Source organism: Poecilia latipinna, unplaced genomic scaffold, assembly GCF_001443285.1.
Source record: "Poecilia latipinna isolate Pla-1442-1.1 unplaced genomic scaffold, P_latipinna-1.0 Scaffold872, whole genome shotgun sequence".
In the NCBI taxonomy this organism is placed as follows: domain Eukaryota; kingdom Metazoa; phylum Chordata; class Actinopteri; order Cyprinodontiformes; family Poeciliidae; genus Poecilia; species Poecilia latipinna.
Genome location: NW_015113488.1, coordinates 11586 through 30649, shown reverse-complemented (window position 1 = coordinate 30649; position 19064 = coordinate 11586). Strand labels below are relative to the sequence as shown.

The following is a 19064-nucleotide window of genomic DNA, read 5'->3' as shown; positions in this document are numbered from 1 at the left end:
TCTATTTTCCCCCGAGCCGTGTCCCGTTGCCTCTTCTTTTTTTCTCCGCCTGCCACAAGCTTTATACGTTTTCTTATTTATCATTAAAATATGCACTCAATGTTCCTCTCTAGCTCCCGTTTGCATCTTAGTCCATCTTTAGACTATATGGCAGAAATCTTGAATGCAAGCAGCTGAAATGAGCTCTATAGGTCGGCTGAAGTGGAGCTACAGGGGAAGGAGCCGCGCCATCCAGGTGAGCTTGGAGTAAAGCTGAAGGCATCTGGACAGGATCACTTCTGTAAACATCAAAGTTTATGGGCATCTCTTAACGGGAGGAGGCAGACAGGAAAGTTTCCTGAGGGTCTGCAAATCTCTTCTCCCAACTGTATAGTGTCACTGGGAAGAGAGATGTCTGATGTTTTTCTACCAGGACCTGCTAGTGCTGCAGACTAATCTCTGGTAAGTGGAAGATAACGGATGGCAGGAGCTGCTCTGGTCTGGGTTGGTAGAAGGAGGTAAAACATCCACCTGCAAAGCCTCCGGAGCATTCAGCTTTTAAGAGTGTGTTGTACAAGTTCCGCGTCCCGCTTCCAAAGAAAAATAAAGTTCAAATTTTAAATGCAATGATGCTTTTCCTTTTCTTATAAATGTTAGGTGTATTCAGAAAGCTGTACAGGGCAGCTGGCTGCTTTCTGATAAGGTGATTTCACTTCATAATCAAACAATTTATTTTATGTGTATTGTATATATGAAGCTTGGGGACCTCTACAGAAATGCTTTGTGTGAAAAGTGGGGTAGTCAAAGGCTGCATGTTGGAAGGCTCCAAGACTTTTTCCTTATAAGATTTAGTAGTTTGATGGAGTTTCAGACTGAAGTACCTCATGTATTTGAGCTAGATAGATTTGAGTTTGTCGAGTTATTTCCATGAACAAAATCAATGTGAAATGTTGCATCAATAAAAGCAAGAACTGAATTTAGTTCATGTTATACTGCCAGAGTTGAACTTGTCTTCCTGTTTTCTGATTTCCACCAAAGCAAAGAGTAATCAAACAACACTCTGTGATTATAGACACATAGTCCTTAAACATCATTGGATAAATTATTCATGTTTGACAGGGTGGTGGAGATGTGAGGTTAGGTCGAGGGCAAAATGTTCCTCGCCATCACTTCATCGACTTGTTTGGTTGTGAAGTAAGAAGCTCCTCAATAAAATGTTAAATGTTAATCATCATATTCTTGGCAATGAGCTGGAAAGGTCAGGAGTAAACCAGCCCAGAATAAAGCAATGAGTCTCTGATCTACAGTGAAAATTGGGAGCTGGGCTGTGACTTTAGGATTTGTTGTTTAAGAACATAACTTGCTTTTTCTTTAGATACGATTGTTTTAATGTTCCAGAAAAAATATGTTTTGTATGTTAAAATGAAGAAATTCAAGTAAATAAGAAACTTCTTATTTTGTAAATGTTAAATATAATCCAGTATTAACCCCACTTGCAGTTCCTTGGGTGAGCTCAGGCTAATTTAACCAGAAAAGCTCAACTTACCTCCAGTAGGAACTTCTCCGCCTCAGAGGCCCTTCCAGCCGCAACGCACTGGAAAGTGGCATTTTGACCAGCGTTTACCTCCTCGTCTCCCAGCCTGGAGAAGTGTGGCGCCTTATCTAAAGAAAGAAAAGGAGAGAGAGAATCATCTTAACGTACTACATCATGAATCACAAATCCACTCCACTGCTGTCGAGGCTTTTCTTGATTTTTCAGGTACTTTGTCATTTTCTTGTTTTTCAAAACACTACAACGGGTTAGGTGTAAATGTGAATTTGATTTAATAAACTGTCACAATTTAGTTTTTCTTCTAGTCTTCATCTGTGTATGATTCATATTCAATAACATTCACATTTTCTTTCTTTTAAAAGTGAAAGAAAACAAGAAACATTGTAATTTCTTAAATTTTTCAGCTTCGTAATAAAAAGCAGTTCACATTGTAATTTTTTTAGTAGTAACATTCACAACAAATAAATTACAAAAAGGTCTCTTATAAAGCATAGTTTTTGCTCCAGATCATTAGAGTCCAATGCAGTATGACGAGTTGTAGAGGGTATCTATGCTCAGAAACAGACATCTGTTTTCGTAAAGCTCCCCTGCAATTCATCCTCATTTATTTGTGGAAATCAGCTGAGGGAGAACAAACAGATTGGTCCAAAAGAGGTGCGAACTGCAGCTTTGAGCACAAAAGACTCGGGTATCACTGCAGACACAATGGCTCCCAGTCAAGAGGAATATCAATTGCAACATCTGTATATAGCCAGCTGTACATTTGATGCCCCTGCACAACCTGAAGCTCCATTGTTCCATTGAAGTCAAAATCTCCTTAGACCACAATGGAGCCTCCTTCACTCTTATGTGGAAAATATCTCCAATATGTCCTACCAGTAACTTTTAAAGCCATCAGGACTATCCAGACAAAAACTTGTCTTGCCATGTTCTTCCATCTGCCAAAGGTACATGTTTGGTGCTTCCTTGCAAAGTCAAAAGGCTCAAGTTGAAAGTTGTATTGAAGAAGAGAAGATCTTTAAATGCATGTTTTGGTTTTTGAAGTCCAGATCTTGTCTTGTGGATGTTGGGCTGCAGTCAGCCTTAGTACGGGTCTTAATCTGAGTTGAGAATCTGCCTGTCTGAATGGAGAGCTCATCACATCCTCTGGCTCAACACAGGTGAATTTGTTTTTTTTTTTATATAGTTCACCATTTACTTTTTTCGTTCCAAGACGCTCAGGATGTTGTAGGAAATTTGAGACAGCAGTCTTCCTGTCTTTGCAGTCGGAAGGTGAAAGTGAATGCTTGACAGAAAATGACTCCTAGCCGACACATGAAAACATGACTACATAACAGGAGAGCTTCCCATCTTTTGTTGTTGGTGTTTAAGGCTCTTCATGGTCTGGCACCACCCTATCTATGATACGTTTCACAAATCCACACCCATTCCAGAACCTTACGGTCAAACAACCAAACGCTCCACACAGCAGCTAAATCGTAAAGTCGAGGTGATCTTAGCAGCTGCCTCTGGAACAACTAACCTCGACGTTAGATTTGCTCAGAACATTGATCACTTCTGAGCAAATCGGAGAGGAAAAGTCAGACCTACTTCTGCTCTCTGACTTTTAACCCTAATACATATTTATGACTTGATTTTGTTCTCTAACCTTTCTTATGTTTGTAATATATTTTATAATCTTACTATTTTTTTTTCTGTCTTCCTTGTTATAAAGTGCTAAATCAATAAAGTTGACATTAAACTTTTGGGTACTAAGTGAAAAGTCTGTTTAAATTTTCAATAACGTTCCTACTCTATTTGCTTAGTTTCTTGCTCCTCTTTGTTCTCCTTAAGTTTTAAAGCCCTATTTATGAGCCACCAGCACAAAATGTGAACACTTGCTATTTCTTCATGGGGAATATTTGGGCTAGGAGAGTATTAGTCCTAAAAAAAAAGGATCTGAAGCAAAACATGTTTGAAAATGACTGCAGAGTGTCTGTTACTAAAATAACTTGCTAGCAGACAGGATCGATCTCTATCGACGAGCATAATGTAGGTGTGAGTTTCCAAAGAAAAGCCACAGAGCGAGCATCAACCTTCCACGGTTTGACTAATAACGTCCCAGTGTGCTGAGTGAAGCTGCCAATGAGTCAGCATGTGGGACTGGCCCTCTCGTCCAACTTTGCAATTAACAATTAAAGAGTGAGAAGCAGCCCCCTGCTGCGCCAAAGTGCCGGGTAAATGCCGACCACGCTGCCAGCCATCCCCGAGAAAACTGTGTAGGACATGCCGACGTGCCACTCTAGATGATTGGCAGGTGGCGACGAGAGAGCAACTGTGAAGCAGAAGCATCGGGGAGAAGCAAATGTTTGGATCTCGCTCATCTCCTGCTCGGATTTGCACAAAACTGCGTCTCCATCTCGCAGAGGCGGAGATGAAAATTTCTTGATCTTGTTTCTGTACAGTTAGTTAGGGAAAGCGCTTGTATTTGTACCCCACATGTGGCCATCATGTTCCCTCTGAGTAAGTGCACCCCGTCCTCTCCGAATGTTTCATTATTTATGCCTGAGCATTACACAGACGGTAAACAAACAGCGAGATGAGCACGAGTAGAAAAGACTACCCCCCCCCCCAATTGGCTGGAGCCTCGCTGTTGTACGGCTAAATGTGTCAGATCTTATCCTCAGGACTCTTTAGCACGATGAATATTTCATTGAACTGCAACACTAGTTTCAGAGTCAAAGACTGCGACTCAGGAGGATAAAACTGAAATGTCAACCGTGCTTTAACCAGAATTCTTAACATGGAGGGGATGTTTTTTATAGGTTTATTCTATTTTTGACCATTTAACGCTTTCTGCTGCTTTCTGTCTCGTACTTCCCCCACACTCCTCGCTGCCAAGTGATGTCAGCTGGCCGAACGCCACATCACAAGGCGCGCTCAGGTCTTGATGAGAGTCTTAATTATTTAATGGCCACAGTGGGAGCAGTGAGCGGATGCCATCTGTTGTGTCTGGGAGTAGCAGGGTGGCCTGCTGGGTGGTAAGTATACAGTAGGAGTGCGACCCAATCTCACAGCTGGTCTTCGCGTCATAAAAAGCACTGATCTGTAACACTGAGAGCCTGAAATGTCCAAATTCATCAGAATCACATTTCTCCTGTGACATTAGCAGGGAGTTGATCCCCGTCTGAGTCTGGGAAGTGCTAAGTGTGCCGACAAGGCGCCTCGAGTTCAGAGCGTGGCTCTGTCCAGGTAAGTTCAGGTGTCTCAGTCACTCTGTTCTGCAGGAGGTCCTTAGGGGCCGAGAACACACCGAACTGCTACGCTCTCCTGCCACTACTGACACAAAAAGCCCTTTGGTGCAGGCAGTGAACAACCCTGGACTGCCTTCTCACAAAGCGTTAGTCTGTGGCGGTTGGTGGGGGGGGAAAAAAGCCTTTTGAAAAAGAACTGTAAAATCTGCAGTTTCAGTAAGATTACAATCATTAAGTAAAGATAAGTGCTGACATTTTGTTTATTCGGGGTTTTCAAAACCAACTGTGCATACTATATGTTTTGTCTTTGTAACATCTGCAGAATTCTAGTAACATATGTTATCTTTCAATAAATTAGAATAAACATTAAATGTATCTATTTAAAATAATGTTATACTCATTTTAAGGCTCAAAACTGGGAATTTGTATTAGGATCCTCACAATTTAAGTGGCAGTGCTGATGGATTATGCATAATGTAAATGTACTTTTCATATAAATAATTACATTTTTTTTTAGTTAGTTTACATAGAAGAGTCTTTCCACCTGTACACAATCGAAATTTAAAAAATCCTAAATGTCTTTTTTTTCTTTTTTTTTTTTGGACAAATTGAATCTATTTTCTTTTTTAACAAGGTTCAGCTCCACATATCCACAAACACAGCTTTCCTTTTAGAAAATAATCATTTAAGATGTCTGGAATAAAATTATCACCAGATGTTTACACTGTGGTTGTTGCAAGTTATGATTTTATTGACAGTAAAAATGCACCAAGAAATTGGCAGGAAGAAGGTCGTTATTGGTATCTGGAGCTGAAAGCCTGAAACACAAGACCGAGAAAAGAAATGCCGTTTATCCTTTGATGAGCACCGTTTGAAATATCCAAAGGCCTAATTAGAGACATAAACATTTTTTAATAAACTTTTCAGATATCTGGTTTGAAGATCCGGTCAGAGCGCTGTGTGATGAACCCACTTGCCATAAAAGGTTATTCAGTCGTTACTCTTCGTTTAGCTCTATTGATGTTTTGAGCTGCTTCGAACTATATTTTCACACATTTCTACATTACAATCACTTAATGCGGCTGGCACGCAGCACCTTGTGTAACTGTTGTGTGAAGTGGCACTTACAGCAGGGGTAGTTGAGCACCAGGATGTCATCTAAGGCAATGTAACCTCGCCGCTCCCTGGAAACGGTCGCCTCAATCAGCACCTGCGAAAGCAAGCATAAGCGTTCGATAACCAGCTCTGAATGAACATGCACTTGTCAGTAACTCAGCGCTCTCACAGAGATGAAGTGCAGGAGTGATTTTCAACACTGAACGCTGTGTGTGTTTTTTTTTTTTTTTTTTTTAGTTGATCTTGCTCTCCCATCGGTGGCAGAGACATTAATTAGAAATAAGCCCATTTCACATCTACTGACCCAAAACAAAAGCGGAGACAATGAGAGAAAAATAAGACACGTTACCGAAGGCTCAACGCAGAGACGGATACGTTTTGTCTCTCTCCGCGGGGCCAGGGGAAATAATTGCTTTATCACGAACCGCACAATGTGGTGCCTGAGTCATGAGCGCCATCGTAGATTCGGGACACGGGCTGCTATGAAGCCATAACAGCAGATAATACAGCTTTCACAAGGCCACCGTACTCAAGGGAGGACAAACCTCCTTTCTGTCCTGTGGAACAATAAGTGAGATGAGCACTGGGCTCTCATGAAACCTAATCAATATCAAATCACCATCCCCAATAATAGTGGGAGAGTTATGAGACACAGGGGTGATGTTTGTTTTCGGAGCACCAAGGACAGTCCTCCATCCATGTGTTTGATCACAGACCAGCATTGAGTTATTGTTTCTCATAATCCTGGGAGCAAACGATTACCGCATGCTTCTCATCACCACGTCATAGTTTTTACCTCCATTCGTTAAGCGCACTCACACACTCTCTCTCACACACACACACACACACACACACACTAAAACTGCATGACCTGTAAACTGTTTGTCTTGGTGGATTGGTGTTAGACTAGATCCTTCACACATTATAAGGGCATTATTACTTTTTGAGAGATGTTTCTTTTTAGTGCATACAGTTAGAAAACCAGACAATAAATAAAATTAGACACGGTAAAGGTGCTTTCCAAAAGTATTACTTTCTGCTGAGGCCATTTTTCAAAATTTTTAGATGTTTATGTTATTTCCAGGGTGTGAAAGATAACATTCTTATAACAAAAAGGTGTTATCTTTCACACTTAGTGTTTTGCATATGTCAGATTTTAAGAAGGAAGCCTTAAGGGTGTTCTCCAATTATTGCTATATTCTGCTACTTTGCCATAAAGCCCAAGACTTTATGACAAGGAACAGCTGCATAGCTCATATTGAATTCATATAAATCACAGGTGAACTTAAGGTTTTTTTTTTCTTTATTTGGCTTTTCAAGACAGTTGATATTTGGGGGGGGGGGGTTGTCACATTATAGAGGATGAAAACATCCACACATTTTTTACACTTTTTGCCAGTATGATGATCGTGTTTCTGTAGCATTAGCACAATCTTGTGATCTTTTTTTCCCCTAACAATTAACTAATAGACTGCAGGTAAAAAAAAAAAAAAGAAAAAAGAAAAAATATTCTTCTTCACCACTATAATCCTCACTGGAGGGACACAAAAACGTCATCTAGACCTCTGGCCTGCTGTCCAACCGTCTACAGTCAGTGGCACAGACTCAGTCCACCTTGCTGGACTTGAAAAAAGGATGAAACAGATTATTCTGACAACAAACCCGGTTGTCTATGACCCCCTGAAAAACCTTTCACAGAAATATCCTGGGGGGAAGCGAGGAGATTGGGGTCAGCCAAAAAAACCATCTGGGCAGAATCGGCCAGAAACGGGATGTGCAGGGCTAACGGAGGAAGAGGAGAGGTGAGCGGGAACGCAGAAGGGAAGGTCCCGACAGGTGGGTCTCCTGCGGTTGGACCGAGACCCTGCCTTGCCCTGGCTACTCTTCTCAGAGAGGAAAAACTGAGGCTAATCTTCTTCTGCCAGAGTCAATTTTTCTGTTTGTTCCTAAGAAAAGGCGAGAAGCTGAGCTGGAAGCAGCTGCCCCCGCTTCAAAAAAAAAAAAAAATAGAGCCATTTTAACATTTCCTGCTTTTTCGTTGCCACTTCCCCTCTTTCCTACCCCTCTCAGCCTGCCGATTCTCTACAAAGCCTGTGGCGCATCAGCTTCTTATAGTTCAGGATTAATTTCTTGCATTGTCAAATGTTTTTTATTTTGTAGCCAATTTCCCTCCACCCCCCTTCCTCCTCTTTGTCTGTCTAACATACATTCAACAACAATAAATAATAATAGGAGTAATGACTAAAACCCAACTTACTTCAGTGTATTGACCTAAATTAGCTGGGTAAACATGCACGGCCGCGCCATTAGGCCAACATCAAAATTAGCCAGAAACACTGATTAGGCTTAATGGTATACAAGCAAGAAAAAAGAAGAACATCTTTTAGACTCTAATTGAAGCTGTTATTACTCTCTGCTGAAGCGCTGTGCAGATTGATTACTGGTTAATCCCTAATTTTTTTAGCCATTAGGAAAGAAACTTATTAGCAAGGAGACGTTTAGGGCATTTGTTTCAATAAAAAAAACTTCAGAGATTTTTATTGAAATCCACTTTCCCAATAAGACGTTGCATATTCTAACAAGCTGTTACTTTTCTTCCGCTAGGAGTGAAAGCCTGGGAACCTTCCTCTGGAGACAAAGAAAAAAACAAGAAAAACAAAAGCGGAACATCAAGTGATTTACAGCAGATATAAAATGCACATTACCAGAACATATTACATTACCCTGTTATATTGTTCTTTAGAGACAATGGTAATGTCTACAGATAAAGAAAAGGTTTATTTTGCCCTGTAAGTCAGCTTCTACCTTCCTCCATTAGCCACGCAAGGCTTTCACTCACTTTTTGAGTTACAGATTAGATTTCTCTAAAAAGAAAAATCCTTAAAAGTTCACAGAGAAATGCTCCTGTGCCGAGCTAAATCTGCTCGGGTGGAAATGCCAGAGGATAACGGCTAAGTGTGAGACAACATTGCCAGTGTCGGAAATCTCAACGCGATCTTTCTTGGTACGCATGGGCTCAGCTTGGAGGGCCCTCAGCAGGCTGCCGTGAAGGACAAGAAGCAGAGATGGGCTCTGATAACGGAAAAGCATAACAGCTTCTGAAATACAGGAGTGTTTATCCACCTCCTGTCTGATAGCCGTTTGTTTTCTAGAGAAATAATAGACGGATAATGCCTCGAGGAGTTGAAACATACAGCTTATATAAAGGGTGCTAATGTCTATTTTTCACCTGTCACCTGTTTTGTAAAAAGCCTTTTGTGTAATTCGACTGAATGAAAAAGCTGTTCTTGGAAATATACAGGAAGAAAATGAATAATTTGCTGAAACAAGTTGTGCGTTTCAGAATTCAGTCTTCACTAGCAGGAATCTATCGGCAGGCAACATATTGACTTGACAATATTTGCCGACTTTCCCTTGCAAACATTCTCCGGATTTATCAGGGTGGAAGGAAATCCTGTCCGATAGCCTCTTCAGCAAACCCCACAGGGTTTTCTATCAGATTTAGCTCAAGACTGACAAGGCCATTCCAAAACTTTGCATTTTCATCTGGTGAGGCTATTTTCCTCTTCCTTTGGATGTACAGTATGTTATTCAGCCTGTAGCAGACACAAAATAAGATGGTGTTTTCAACTGTTTGCCATTTTATCCACCTTGACAAAAAAAAAGACATATTTCTACTCAAAGAAAAACGATCTCGGACCATTATGTTCACCACAGTGTCTCACTGTTAGCTTCTGTTGTGCTGCAGTGTTGTGGGGTTTTTTTGTGTCAAACATCCCTTTAGGAATTTTGCTCCAAAAGTTCAAGTCTGGTTTTCATCACCTTTAGCAAATTCACTCACAAGGTCTTAGGAGACTTTAGTCTTGCACAGACATTTGTTTTTTGGTTTTTTTTTAAAAAGTCCTTAGTCCTTGGACTAAGGAGAAACTTACTCGTTAGTCCAAACATGTGGTGAATACAGGAGTCATATGACGATTGAGAAAAAGCATGCAGCTCTACCTGAGCTTCTGTTGGCTCCTTCACTAAGCAGTTACCAATTTGTCTTTTTATCAGTGAAGGAGAAAAGATCAACTTTTGAAAAGTCACTGTTGTCCCACATTTTCTCCAATTACCAATAACTCAAATCCTTCTAGGATCACCATATATCTACCGCTATACCTACTATCAGGTAGTGATGTAATCATAACAGTGTGCAAACTTACGTAATAAATAAGATGTCTCAGCTTTTCCAAGAGCAACATTTTCCATGTGACACTCTGTAGATGGAAAAAGTTTGAGAATGATTTGTATTGTTTCTGCATTTCAGCAGGAGTGTGTGGACTTCTCAGACATGCTTTAAACCTCTCCCTGTGCTTACTTCAGGTCTGGCTTAAGAGACTATTTCATTTTTGGGGGGAGAACAAGAAGAGGATAGTAAAAAAAAAAAAAAAAAAGCCCATCTGTCAGAGCAGTTTGAGAGAAATTGGGCAGAATTCACAAAAAGTCATTTGTTCCAAGTGAAATATCATCCTCGTGGTCAGGTGAAGCTCATTTGAGTTCTGAGGGAGTGAAGCTCCATTGGACATCTTCTACTCGTTTTATACTTTTGGACTCTTTTGTTGGAGTCTGTATCCTTTTGGCAGAAGGGAAACTGTGAATATGGGTTTGAAACTACAGGCCCTACAATCACTCACAACTGTGAAACTGTAAATTACAAAAGTGACAAAAAAAAACCTCATGATTTTGTCACAATGGACTGCTTTGAGGAAGATTCTTGAGTTCTGTCTTCGTTGTTTGTGCTTTTAAAACACACACACGCGCACACACACAAACACACACGCATGCACACGCAGCTCCTGTTATTACAGAGTGACCTGCTCCAGCTGGACAATAATCCCTGGCTCTCACAAATTTAAAAAGACTGCAGAAGACTAGCTTGAATACCACAATAAAGAGCCAAGGGAATTAAACTTGGCTTCTAAATCTCACATATTACAGTTTTCCATATAATTTAAAAGCCTCATCTGATGGTAAGCCTGAGTTGGAGGTGAAGCAGCACATCCAGTTAAAGAAAACTGCAATCCTGGTCATTTTTTCTGGATGAAATAAAAGTCTCCCTTTCACCGCTTTCACAAATAAAGGGAAATGGCTGTAAATCACAAACTATTAATTAAAGAATCTGTAATTAGTGTAGACGTTTCAGGTTTGACACGTCAATAAATTAGATTTTCCTTACTTTTTGTGCCAAGACTGCTGGTGACTCTTGCCATCTAAAATATTTCCTAACAGCTTCATTTGTCATCTTTGAGAGCAAGATAGAGAGCAGAAACTGAAATGTGCTTCATGCACAGCAGGAGCACGGGTTGATTTCATGATTTGCACAAACTTAGCATTAGGCAACTAAGCTAAGAGTAACAGCTGCCATGAACTGTGCGGCGGAGCTGAAAGCAAGAATGAATAAAATAGAGAGTAAAAAAGCAGGTTTTTGGAAGTCAGAAGAGACGAAAAGCTGAGAAGTTTCTGACATTTGAAATAAGAGATGAATAAGTAAAAGGAAAAGTGCAAGTCAGAGAAGAGGTGAGGGAGGGGCGGTCTGTGGCTCGATTCGGCCGTCTAGGAGGGCTGGATAACATCTTTAATATTTGATAACAGGGTTCTCCAGGTATTGCAAACACTTCTACCAATAAGACGCAGCGAGGAATACGGCAGTGTACACGGATCTCACAGGACATCTTCTGCCGAGGCGCTTCAAGGTGATCTCGCATTCCAACCTGAAAATCCACTGAATTTTCTGGTGTCGGCGACGAGCGATGCATGTGAATCATGTGAGCTTAATTAAGTTTATTATTAAAAGAGAAACAATCATTTCAAATGACACAAGGATTTATTGTAAGAAAGAACAAAAATCTGCAAAATCCTGTTTTTAAGTGATAACATCTCAAAGCACCCATGCTGAAAGTAATCAGGTAGATAGTTTTTCAAACCAGCAGGTGGCTGAACGAATCAGATTTGGATGATATTTCCGATTTATTTTCAGCATCTAATCCTCTTAGTTTTGGTGATTATCAGAGCATTTTGCCGACTCTTTTTAATTGCATTTCACAATGACATTTTGGAGACATAAACAGCGACTGTGAACGCCGTACACAGTATTTCATTAAAACAAAAAATCCTAAAACGAGCCTCTGCGAGCATCACTTCCATCCGTATCTCTGCAGTGCAAACGGCTACGCTGACATTTTATATCCATGCGCTGCAGGCAGGAATCTGTGTGCAGCAACACACCCTGAGAGTAGCACACAGGCCAAAAAACTTTGATTAAAAGACCGACTTTGTTAAGGGATGTTTGTTCTTCTGGAGTTATTTTACCCCGGTGGAAATAAGAAGAACTGGGTGTTTTTTTGACAGTGGCTTTGTTCCTGCTGCTCCTCGGTCGGTTTGGTTGTCCTGCCAACAGCGCGCCGTTAAGTGACTGATGATGGCAAGTGGCTGATCTGGATTTGGTTTGGGTGTATAAAAGAAAAGAGAACTGATTAGAAAACCACACAACACTTTTTAGATTTTCAAAGATGAAAGCAAAGTTTAATTTTCCTTTTAGTTATGACTAACTGTGTGGTTGTTAAATAACATGGCCCCACAGCCTTCAGAGGATAGAGAAGTTATATATAAATTACGAAAGGTAAAGAGTCAAATGTTAATCATCTGGATCATGTCGAACAGGATGTTTTTTCTTTGTTTGTTTGTTTTTTTTTTCCATAGATACTACGCTAATCATTATTTCACCATAAAATCTTTCTAGAAATGAGAAGACATGGGATTAAAATCTCCATTGTGTTGGAAATTACATTGATTTTGATCGCTGTGTCTGTTTTGGTGGTATTGCGAGTGAGAGGTAAAAACATTACATTCATTTTTATTGTTTTAAATAGAAAAATATGTTGACATTCACACATTTTCAAGAAACAAACAGGCTGTTGAAACAGATGACATTTCTATTCAAAGGTTCGAGTGTTTTATATTTGTCGTGAAGATCTTATACGTTTTAATCGTCTGATGTTTTTTGTTTTTTTTGTTGTTTCTTTTTATCCAGCAGCCACTCCAGTGGATGTGCGTATTATTTTTTTATGTTAATCTATCCCAAAGTATCTGAATAAAATACATCGGAGCCTGTAACGTGCAAAAGATTGAGGTGTATGCTGGCTCACATAATTCAATCAGTATTTGAAGTTGCAATAAACTCTTTGAAGGAATTGTGGAGCAAAGCGGGCTTTAAGATGTCTGTTGTCCTTTTGATGTTTTGACTCCGTTTCGTTCGCCCGCTAACGCGAGGGGATGGCCGGCACTAGAGAAAAACACCCAGCCTTTAACATCCTCATTCTCTTTCATCTGTTTTGTCTGCGCAAAAGGAGAGCAGTGGCGTGTTGCAAGATGAGACTCACTGTCATTCCACAGTGATGAGGTCTTTTGACTGCTGAGGGATTAGCAATGTAAGCCACGGCATCCGCGCCTTTTGCGGGGGCAGATTGTTTTGCTCCCTTTTGTGCTCAAAAGCAGTATGAGGTCAACCGAGCGAACGTGACGCGTAAGGGAAGTGGAGGGAGAAAGAAAGAACAGAAAATAAATCAAATGTACAGCTTTAATTCTTCTCGTCACATTAGGATGCATTTGCTCCGACGCTGCCAATTCTTTGTAACCAAATCCCCAATGTTAGCAAATTTAATCCAATCAATTTGAGCAGTATGTTTTCCTCAACATGAGATAAAAGCCAGGCTATTAGTCTTTTAAGCTGCTCTATTAAAAGGTTGTACAGTCAATACTCATTTATTGGGTAGTCGTCTCCTCCTGTTCAGTTTGTTTCCTCCTCCTCCTCATTTTAACCCTCCTTCTACTTTGAGCTGCATCTCATTGGAAGCCTCTGCATCACTCTGACTCACTTAAACCACCAAACTATTCATTCCTCTTGAACTACTTTCATGTTTACAATAAAAAAAATAAATAAATAAAAAACTCCACTGTACTTTATTGGGGTTTTGTTGCATTGCATAATCATTTATGTAAATAAGATCTCTGAAAAGTTTGGAAAGCATTGCTATGCAACATCTTTTACTCTGATATCCCCGATTGTTCGTCTTGGAAATAAAGTCTCTAAAGTAGTCACTTCTACTGAATACAGTATAAGTAGAGCTGTTCTGTAAAAGCCTAAGAAATTTATTTAGTCCATTAGTGAAGGGAAAGCATTAAGAGGTCAAACAAAGAGAGAAAGTTTGTCACAAACCGTACCTGGACATGTTGTGACATAACAAAATTTGAAAGGTTCAAGGCCAGTGAACATTATTGTAAACCACTTTGTAAGCCATTAACTGCGACGCTTTCAAATACATAAATCCAGAGAAAATAAAAGAAAGGATAAAGGAAACAAACGTGTTTAAAAAACATTTTCAAGCGAAGGAGGACTGAAGAAGAAGAAAGGAAACTGCATTTTAAGAAGTATTTTTTGTTGTATTTATGACGTATCTGCTTCAGTGTTAAGACAGAGAAGTAGTGCGTAATGAGAATCAGCGAGTCGCTTTTTGGAGAGATCACACACAGCAGAGAATCACTCTGGGGAGACAAGCAACCATTTTCAGCTCTCGTTGTTCAATGTTCAGCATAAATGTAACTCATGTTTAATATATCCATTAAGGGAACTGTAAAAATAATGGTTCGCACTAAAAATACAAAAAAAAAAAAGAAAGAAAGAAAGAACCTGGCAGAGAGCCTCATCTCATCATCTGGTTTATCATTACACTTGATTTTCCTTCACATTTACTCAACAGCTTTAGCTTCTGATTACATTTAGGATGATTTTATATGACATACCATTTCCCAAAACAAACTTTAAAACACAATGCAATAAGTAAACATATTCCAAACATTTTCACTGCCTCAAAAAGCATTTTTTTTCGTTACCTGTGCTAGCATATTTAAGGTTGGTCATACACAGGTTTAGTTTCATGTCACCGAAACTATCAGTACCTCTGGCTGCATGGAGCATAAAGCAACGCAGTGCTGTGCCTCCCCAACTCATTTCTGCACACTGCTGGTCAGCTGCCTTGACACAAAAAAAAATAAATGTTTGGTGAAAATAAACAAGTTAAGTCTGAAAAACAGCTACATGTGGGCTGGATCTTGAGGAAGATAATTTTGCAAAAAGCTGCATTAATCTGCAACAAGTGTCACATTTTGTGGACACTAATAATAATTTTATGTTAAAGCCCAATGTTCAATTATGTCTATGTTTCAAAATAATAAATATAAGGCTGTTTTATATAGCAGGAATAAAAATAACTGTTGCTTTTTTTACTTTTATAGACGTCATAAGTTACTACATTTCTGTTTGTTTTTATAAAAATCCATAGTTCAGCTTTCAAACAAAGTGTGTAAATTTTATCTATTTATATTTTATATTATCTGAATTTGCCATCTATCAATTTCAGTTAACATTTCAGGAACCAAAGTAGGAATATTAAGTGAAAAACAAAGTGGGGGGAAATAAATTACTAACATCAAAACAAGTTAATGCTCCAACCAACTTTTCTTTTTCTTTTCAAATAATCCTTTCATGGTAGCTAATTCAAACCGTCTCTACCTCCAGAAACTGGAACTGTAAAATGCAGCCAAAAATACTTCAGTAATAACAATATATTAGTCATATATAATAACTCTCTGTCAGTCAGAGAGGCCAAACCAGTCTACAGCAACATTATGCAGCCAATAACTTGCAGGATTCTGTTTCAGTAAGACTTTTTGAGCTGAACTTTTTTCTCAGCGCTCCATCAGATGACATTGTTTGATAAGTATACCTGTTTGGTTGGAAAAGCTGGAAAAGGTTCAGGGAAGTAAACACACGGGAAAGGTGATGTTACATCATAGTATCAGAGTACAGTTAACCTGCCCCTACATGTTTATCTCCGCCAGCAACCTTACATCATGTTTCATTGGCAGTTCGTTGGAAGTGTGAAATTCTTGTTTGCTTTATCTTTTTTTAGTTTTTTTCTTTGTTTTGCAAAAAGCTCAACCAGGTTTCCAATGAGGAGTTTTGACTAGAGGGTAATATTTTCTTGGATGTTTTATCAATATGCAATTAAAATGAGTTATGATTATTACATTATCCCTCAGCCCATTTTTATCCCTCAGAACATCACAAACAATCAAGTGATTGTTGATGCAAATGTATTTCCAGGATGCCATGCCCTTCAACTTATTTGCAATTTTTTTTTTTTAGCAACTAATATGGTCAGATTAATACATAACATCTCTGTTAATTTTAACATAATCCCTGCAATTAATACTTTTCCACAAATCCCTTTTGCTTAGAAGAAAGCAATACGTCCTACCTAAGATTAGACAAGGCTAAAGCATTCAGATATCATCCCACTTTGTCTCAGTAGATCGTCCAGCCGTTCATATGCTCTCTTATCTTCAGGTCATACCAGCGGTCTTTGAAACAGCAAAAGGCCAATAGCATCACAGATCTTTGACCATACTCCACAGTGGGCGTAATGTGTTTAGCTTCACAACGAGCTCTCCAGGAGTATTTGTTGCCAAAATGCTACATCTTAGTCTTATCTCTGTAAAGCACACAGTTTCATCACACTTAGCAAAAATCTGTATGTTTACATTTCTGACTGTACAGAAAAGACTTTTTCCTGGAATGCCTCCTAAACAGCTGGTTGGTATGTAGATAGTCCCTAAAGGTCCCTACGACAGCTTGTTGACCCCAACATGCTGATCTCTGCTGCAGTATGCTAACATAACACTGTTCTTCGTAAAGCCTTCTTTTCAAAGTTGCACTTGTCTAAAGCTTTATAATCACTGCTTTCTTTATAAACTTTTAGAAGGGAGAAGAAGAGGAGAGCAGCGGTTTTCTTGTATCAATCCCCTGACTGTCACTCTCTCTAGTCTCCCACCATTTTGAACACTGGCTAAAAAAAAAAAAACCCCGAGTTTATATCCAAGGGAGATATGAACTAATGGACTGCTAATGAGCAGTTCCTGTACATTTTGATACAAATATTGAATGCTTCACTGAAATAAGTAATCGCAGAATTGTTAGGGTATTTGTGCCACTGGTGATTTTGTGAAAATTATTTGGTAATGTGAGATCTTTGCTTCAGTGAAAAGGTGTACTCAAACTGAAGTCTAGATTTTTCTACGTTTTTTCCAGTGTGTGTTTATCCTGCTGCTGCTGCAAAAAAGTAATTTTTTCAAGCTTTTTTGTTTTTTTTAACACATCGTTACCACATGTGTGGAGACGGGAGAGTGCTGTATGAAACTTATCAGTGTCACCAAGACTTGTTACAATTAGACAGCGGCAAGATGCTCTAAATATAAAGCTGCTTAATGGTAAGACTCAAAAATATTTAGTCGAGTTAATTACAGCAAATTAATCGCAAATTATATATTAGAAATATAAGCAAGAAATCACAATCTTTTTGCTGCGAAATTATTTAATAAATACATAAATGAGTTCAACAGCAAATATTTTGTTTTTAATCTCTTATTTTGGTTATTTAACCAAAGGATTGGTGCAAAGCTCTATTACATCTATTAATCTCCGTTAGAAACGGGTTTGTCATCCATCGCTGTTGTTTAATAAAAATAAAATTAATTGAGTTAAACTTTTAATGCATTAAAACCTGTGTAAATATTTTAATTTAAATTAACATGTTAGAGTCCACGAAAAGTTTTTTTTTTTTTTTTTTTTTTTTCCTATTAAGACTTAGACATCCTTAAGGGAGAGTCATGTCCTGTGCTGTTTACTGCACTTAACTTAAGATCGGATGATGCTGGCTGAAAAGCCTCCAAATGCTCCTACCCCCAGGTTTATACAGTGCTAAGGGCTATTATTTACATAGTCAAGGTCACAACATACAAGGCCGAATAGAATTTAATTAAGTCTGGGGGATTGACAGTTCTTGATAAAATGTGTGCTACTCAACCTAATAGCTTTCTGACAGCTTAGCAGAGTTTGCAGAAAGAAGAAATTGGATTAATAAATGGATAACCCTCACACTCACCTGCCTAAGCCATCCACCGCCACATTAGACACCCACAGACGATGACAGAGTGGCTCTGAGAACTGAACGTGACGACATACCAAGCAGCCGGGGTGATGCGGCCGGACGTAATCTCAACCAGAGATTCCCATGTCACATCTGGTTAGGGACCTCAAACGTTAACAATGACTGCATTCGCAGGGGGAATCAGTGCTAATTGAATTGCAAATGCAAGTAATTACCACAAGATTCACCTTGAGGCTAAAATAAGAAGTGATCAACAGAGTCTAACATTTTCCAGCTCTGCACCGTTCTGCTCATGGGGTCTGCACATCTTCAGTACGCGACATGTACTGAGAGTCTGACCAGTGTTAAACCCAGAGAAGTGTCCAGTAGTTCATCAATGAGAGCGCAACAAGCTTCATACCTGGTATTCACTCGGCCAGAAGGTGCTGACTGCCAACTCGACCTGGTGCCACTGTTTGCCGTGAGACCCGGAGGTGTTCCACACCGGACTCCCAAGTGGGCCGCCGTTCACCCGCACGTACACTCGCAAGGCCCCGGGACTGTGGCCGTCACGGCTGTACAGGAAGTAGCTGAACTGGACACAATGTGTGTCGTTTTCGCTCAGCGTCTGCAGCAGCAGCTGAGCACGATGACCCGCAGCATGCTGGGAAGAGTTCACCAACATGTAGGAGCCTAAAAAGGACAAAAAAATAAATAAAAAGAAAAGAACAGAAAACTTAATGTCACAAGGAGGAGTCGACACGTCACTTTGGTTGTCAGAGCGATGCATTGTTAAAGTTTTTGACTCTTTTCTTCTGTCTTGGAAAGCATACAGACACTTTGAACTTTGATACATTTTGGGATTTTTCAACCACAACTACTAAATGATTATATTTACTAATTAGAAATCCTCTAAAGGCAGTTGGCTACACTTAATTAGAGGATATCAAAGGGGGAATTAAAGCCATGTATGCTTTTAAAATACATTAAAGTTAGTTTTGCAGAGTAACTTTTCGAAACTTGGCAGATTGGTTCTGTTTAAGTTAAACAGGTAGTCATCTTATCATCTTTATTACAAATCATTATATTTTCCTGCAAATGGAAAATATGGAAATTCTCTTCTCTCCAAGCTGCTGTGGTTGGACCTTGATGTAAAAAAAA

General features: G+C 39.4%; 1 protein-coding gene across 1 annotated transcript in view; it reads right to left on the bottom strand.

Annotated features, from left to right (window-relative positions):
- LOC106957082 (receptor-type tyrosine-protein phosphatase U) overlaps positions 1 to 18693 on the bottom strand; it is a 125548-nt gene extending 106855 nt beyond the window's left edge. Inside the window, exons 1-3 of the mRNA XM_015048287.1 lie at positions 18325 to 18693; positions 5893 to 5974; positions 1526 to 1641 (exon numbers count right to left, since the gene is read on the bottom strand). Coding sequence (XP_014903773.1) covers positions 1526 to 1641; positions 5893 to 5974; positions 18325 to 18693 — 567 coding nt within the window. The remainder of the gene's footprint in view (positions 1 to 1525; positions 1642 to 5892; positions 5975 to 18324) is intronic.
- Positions 18694 to 19064: the final 371 nt, after the last annotated feature.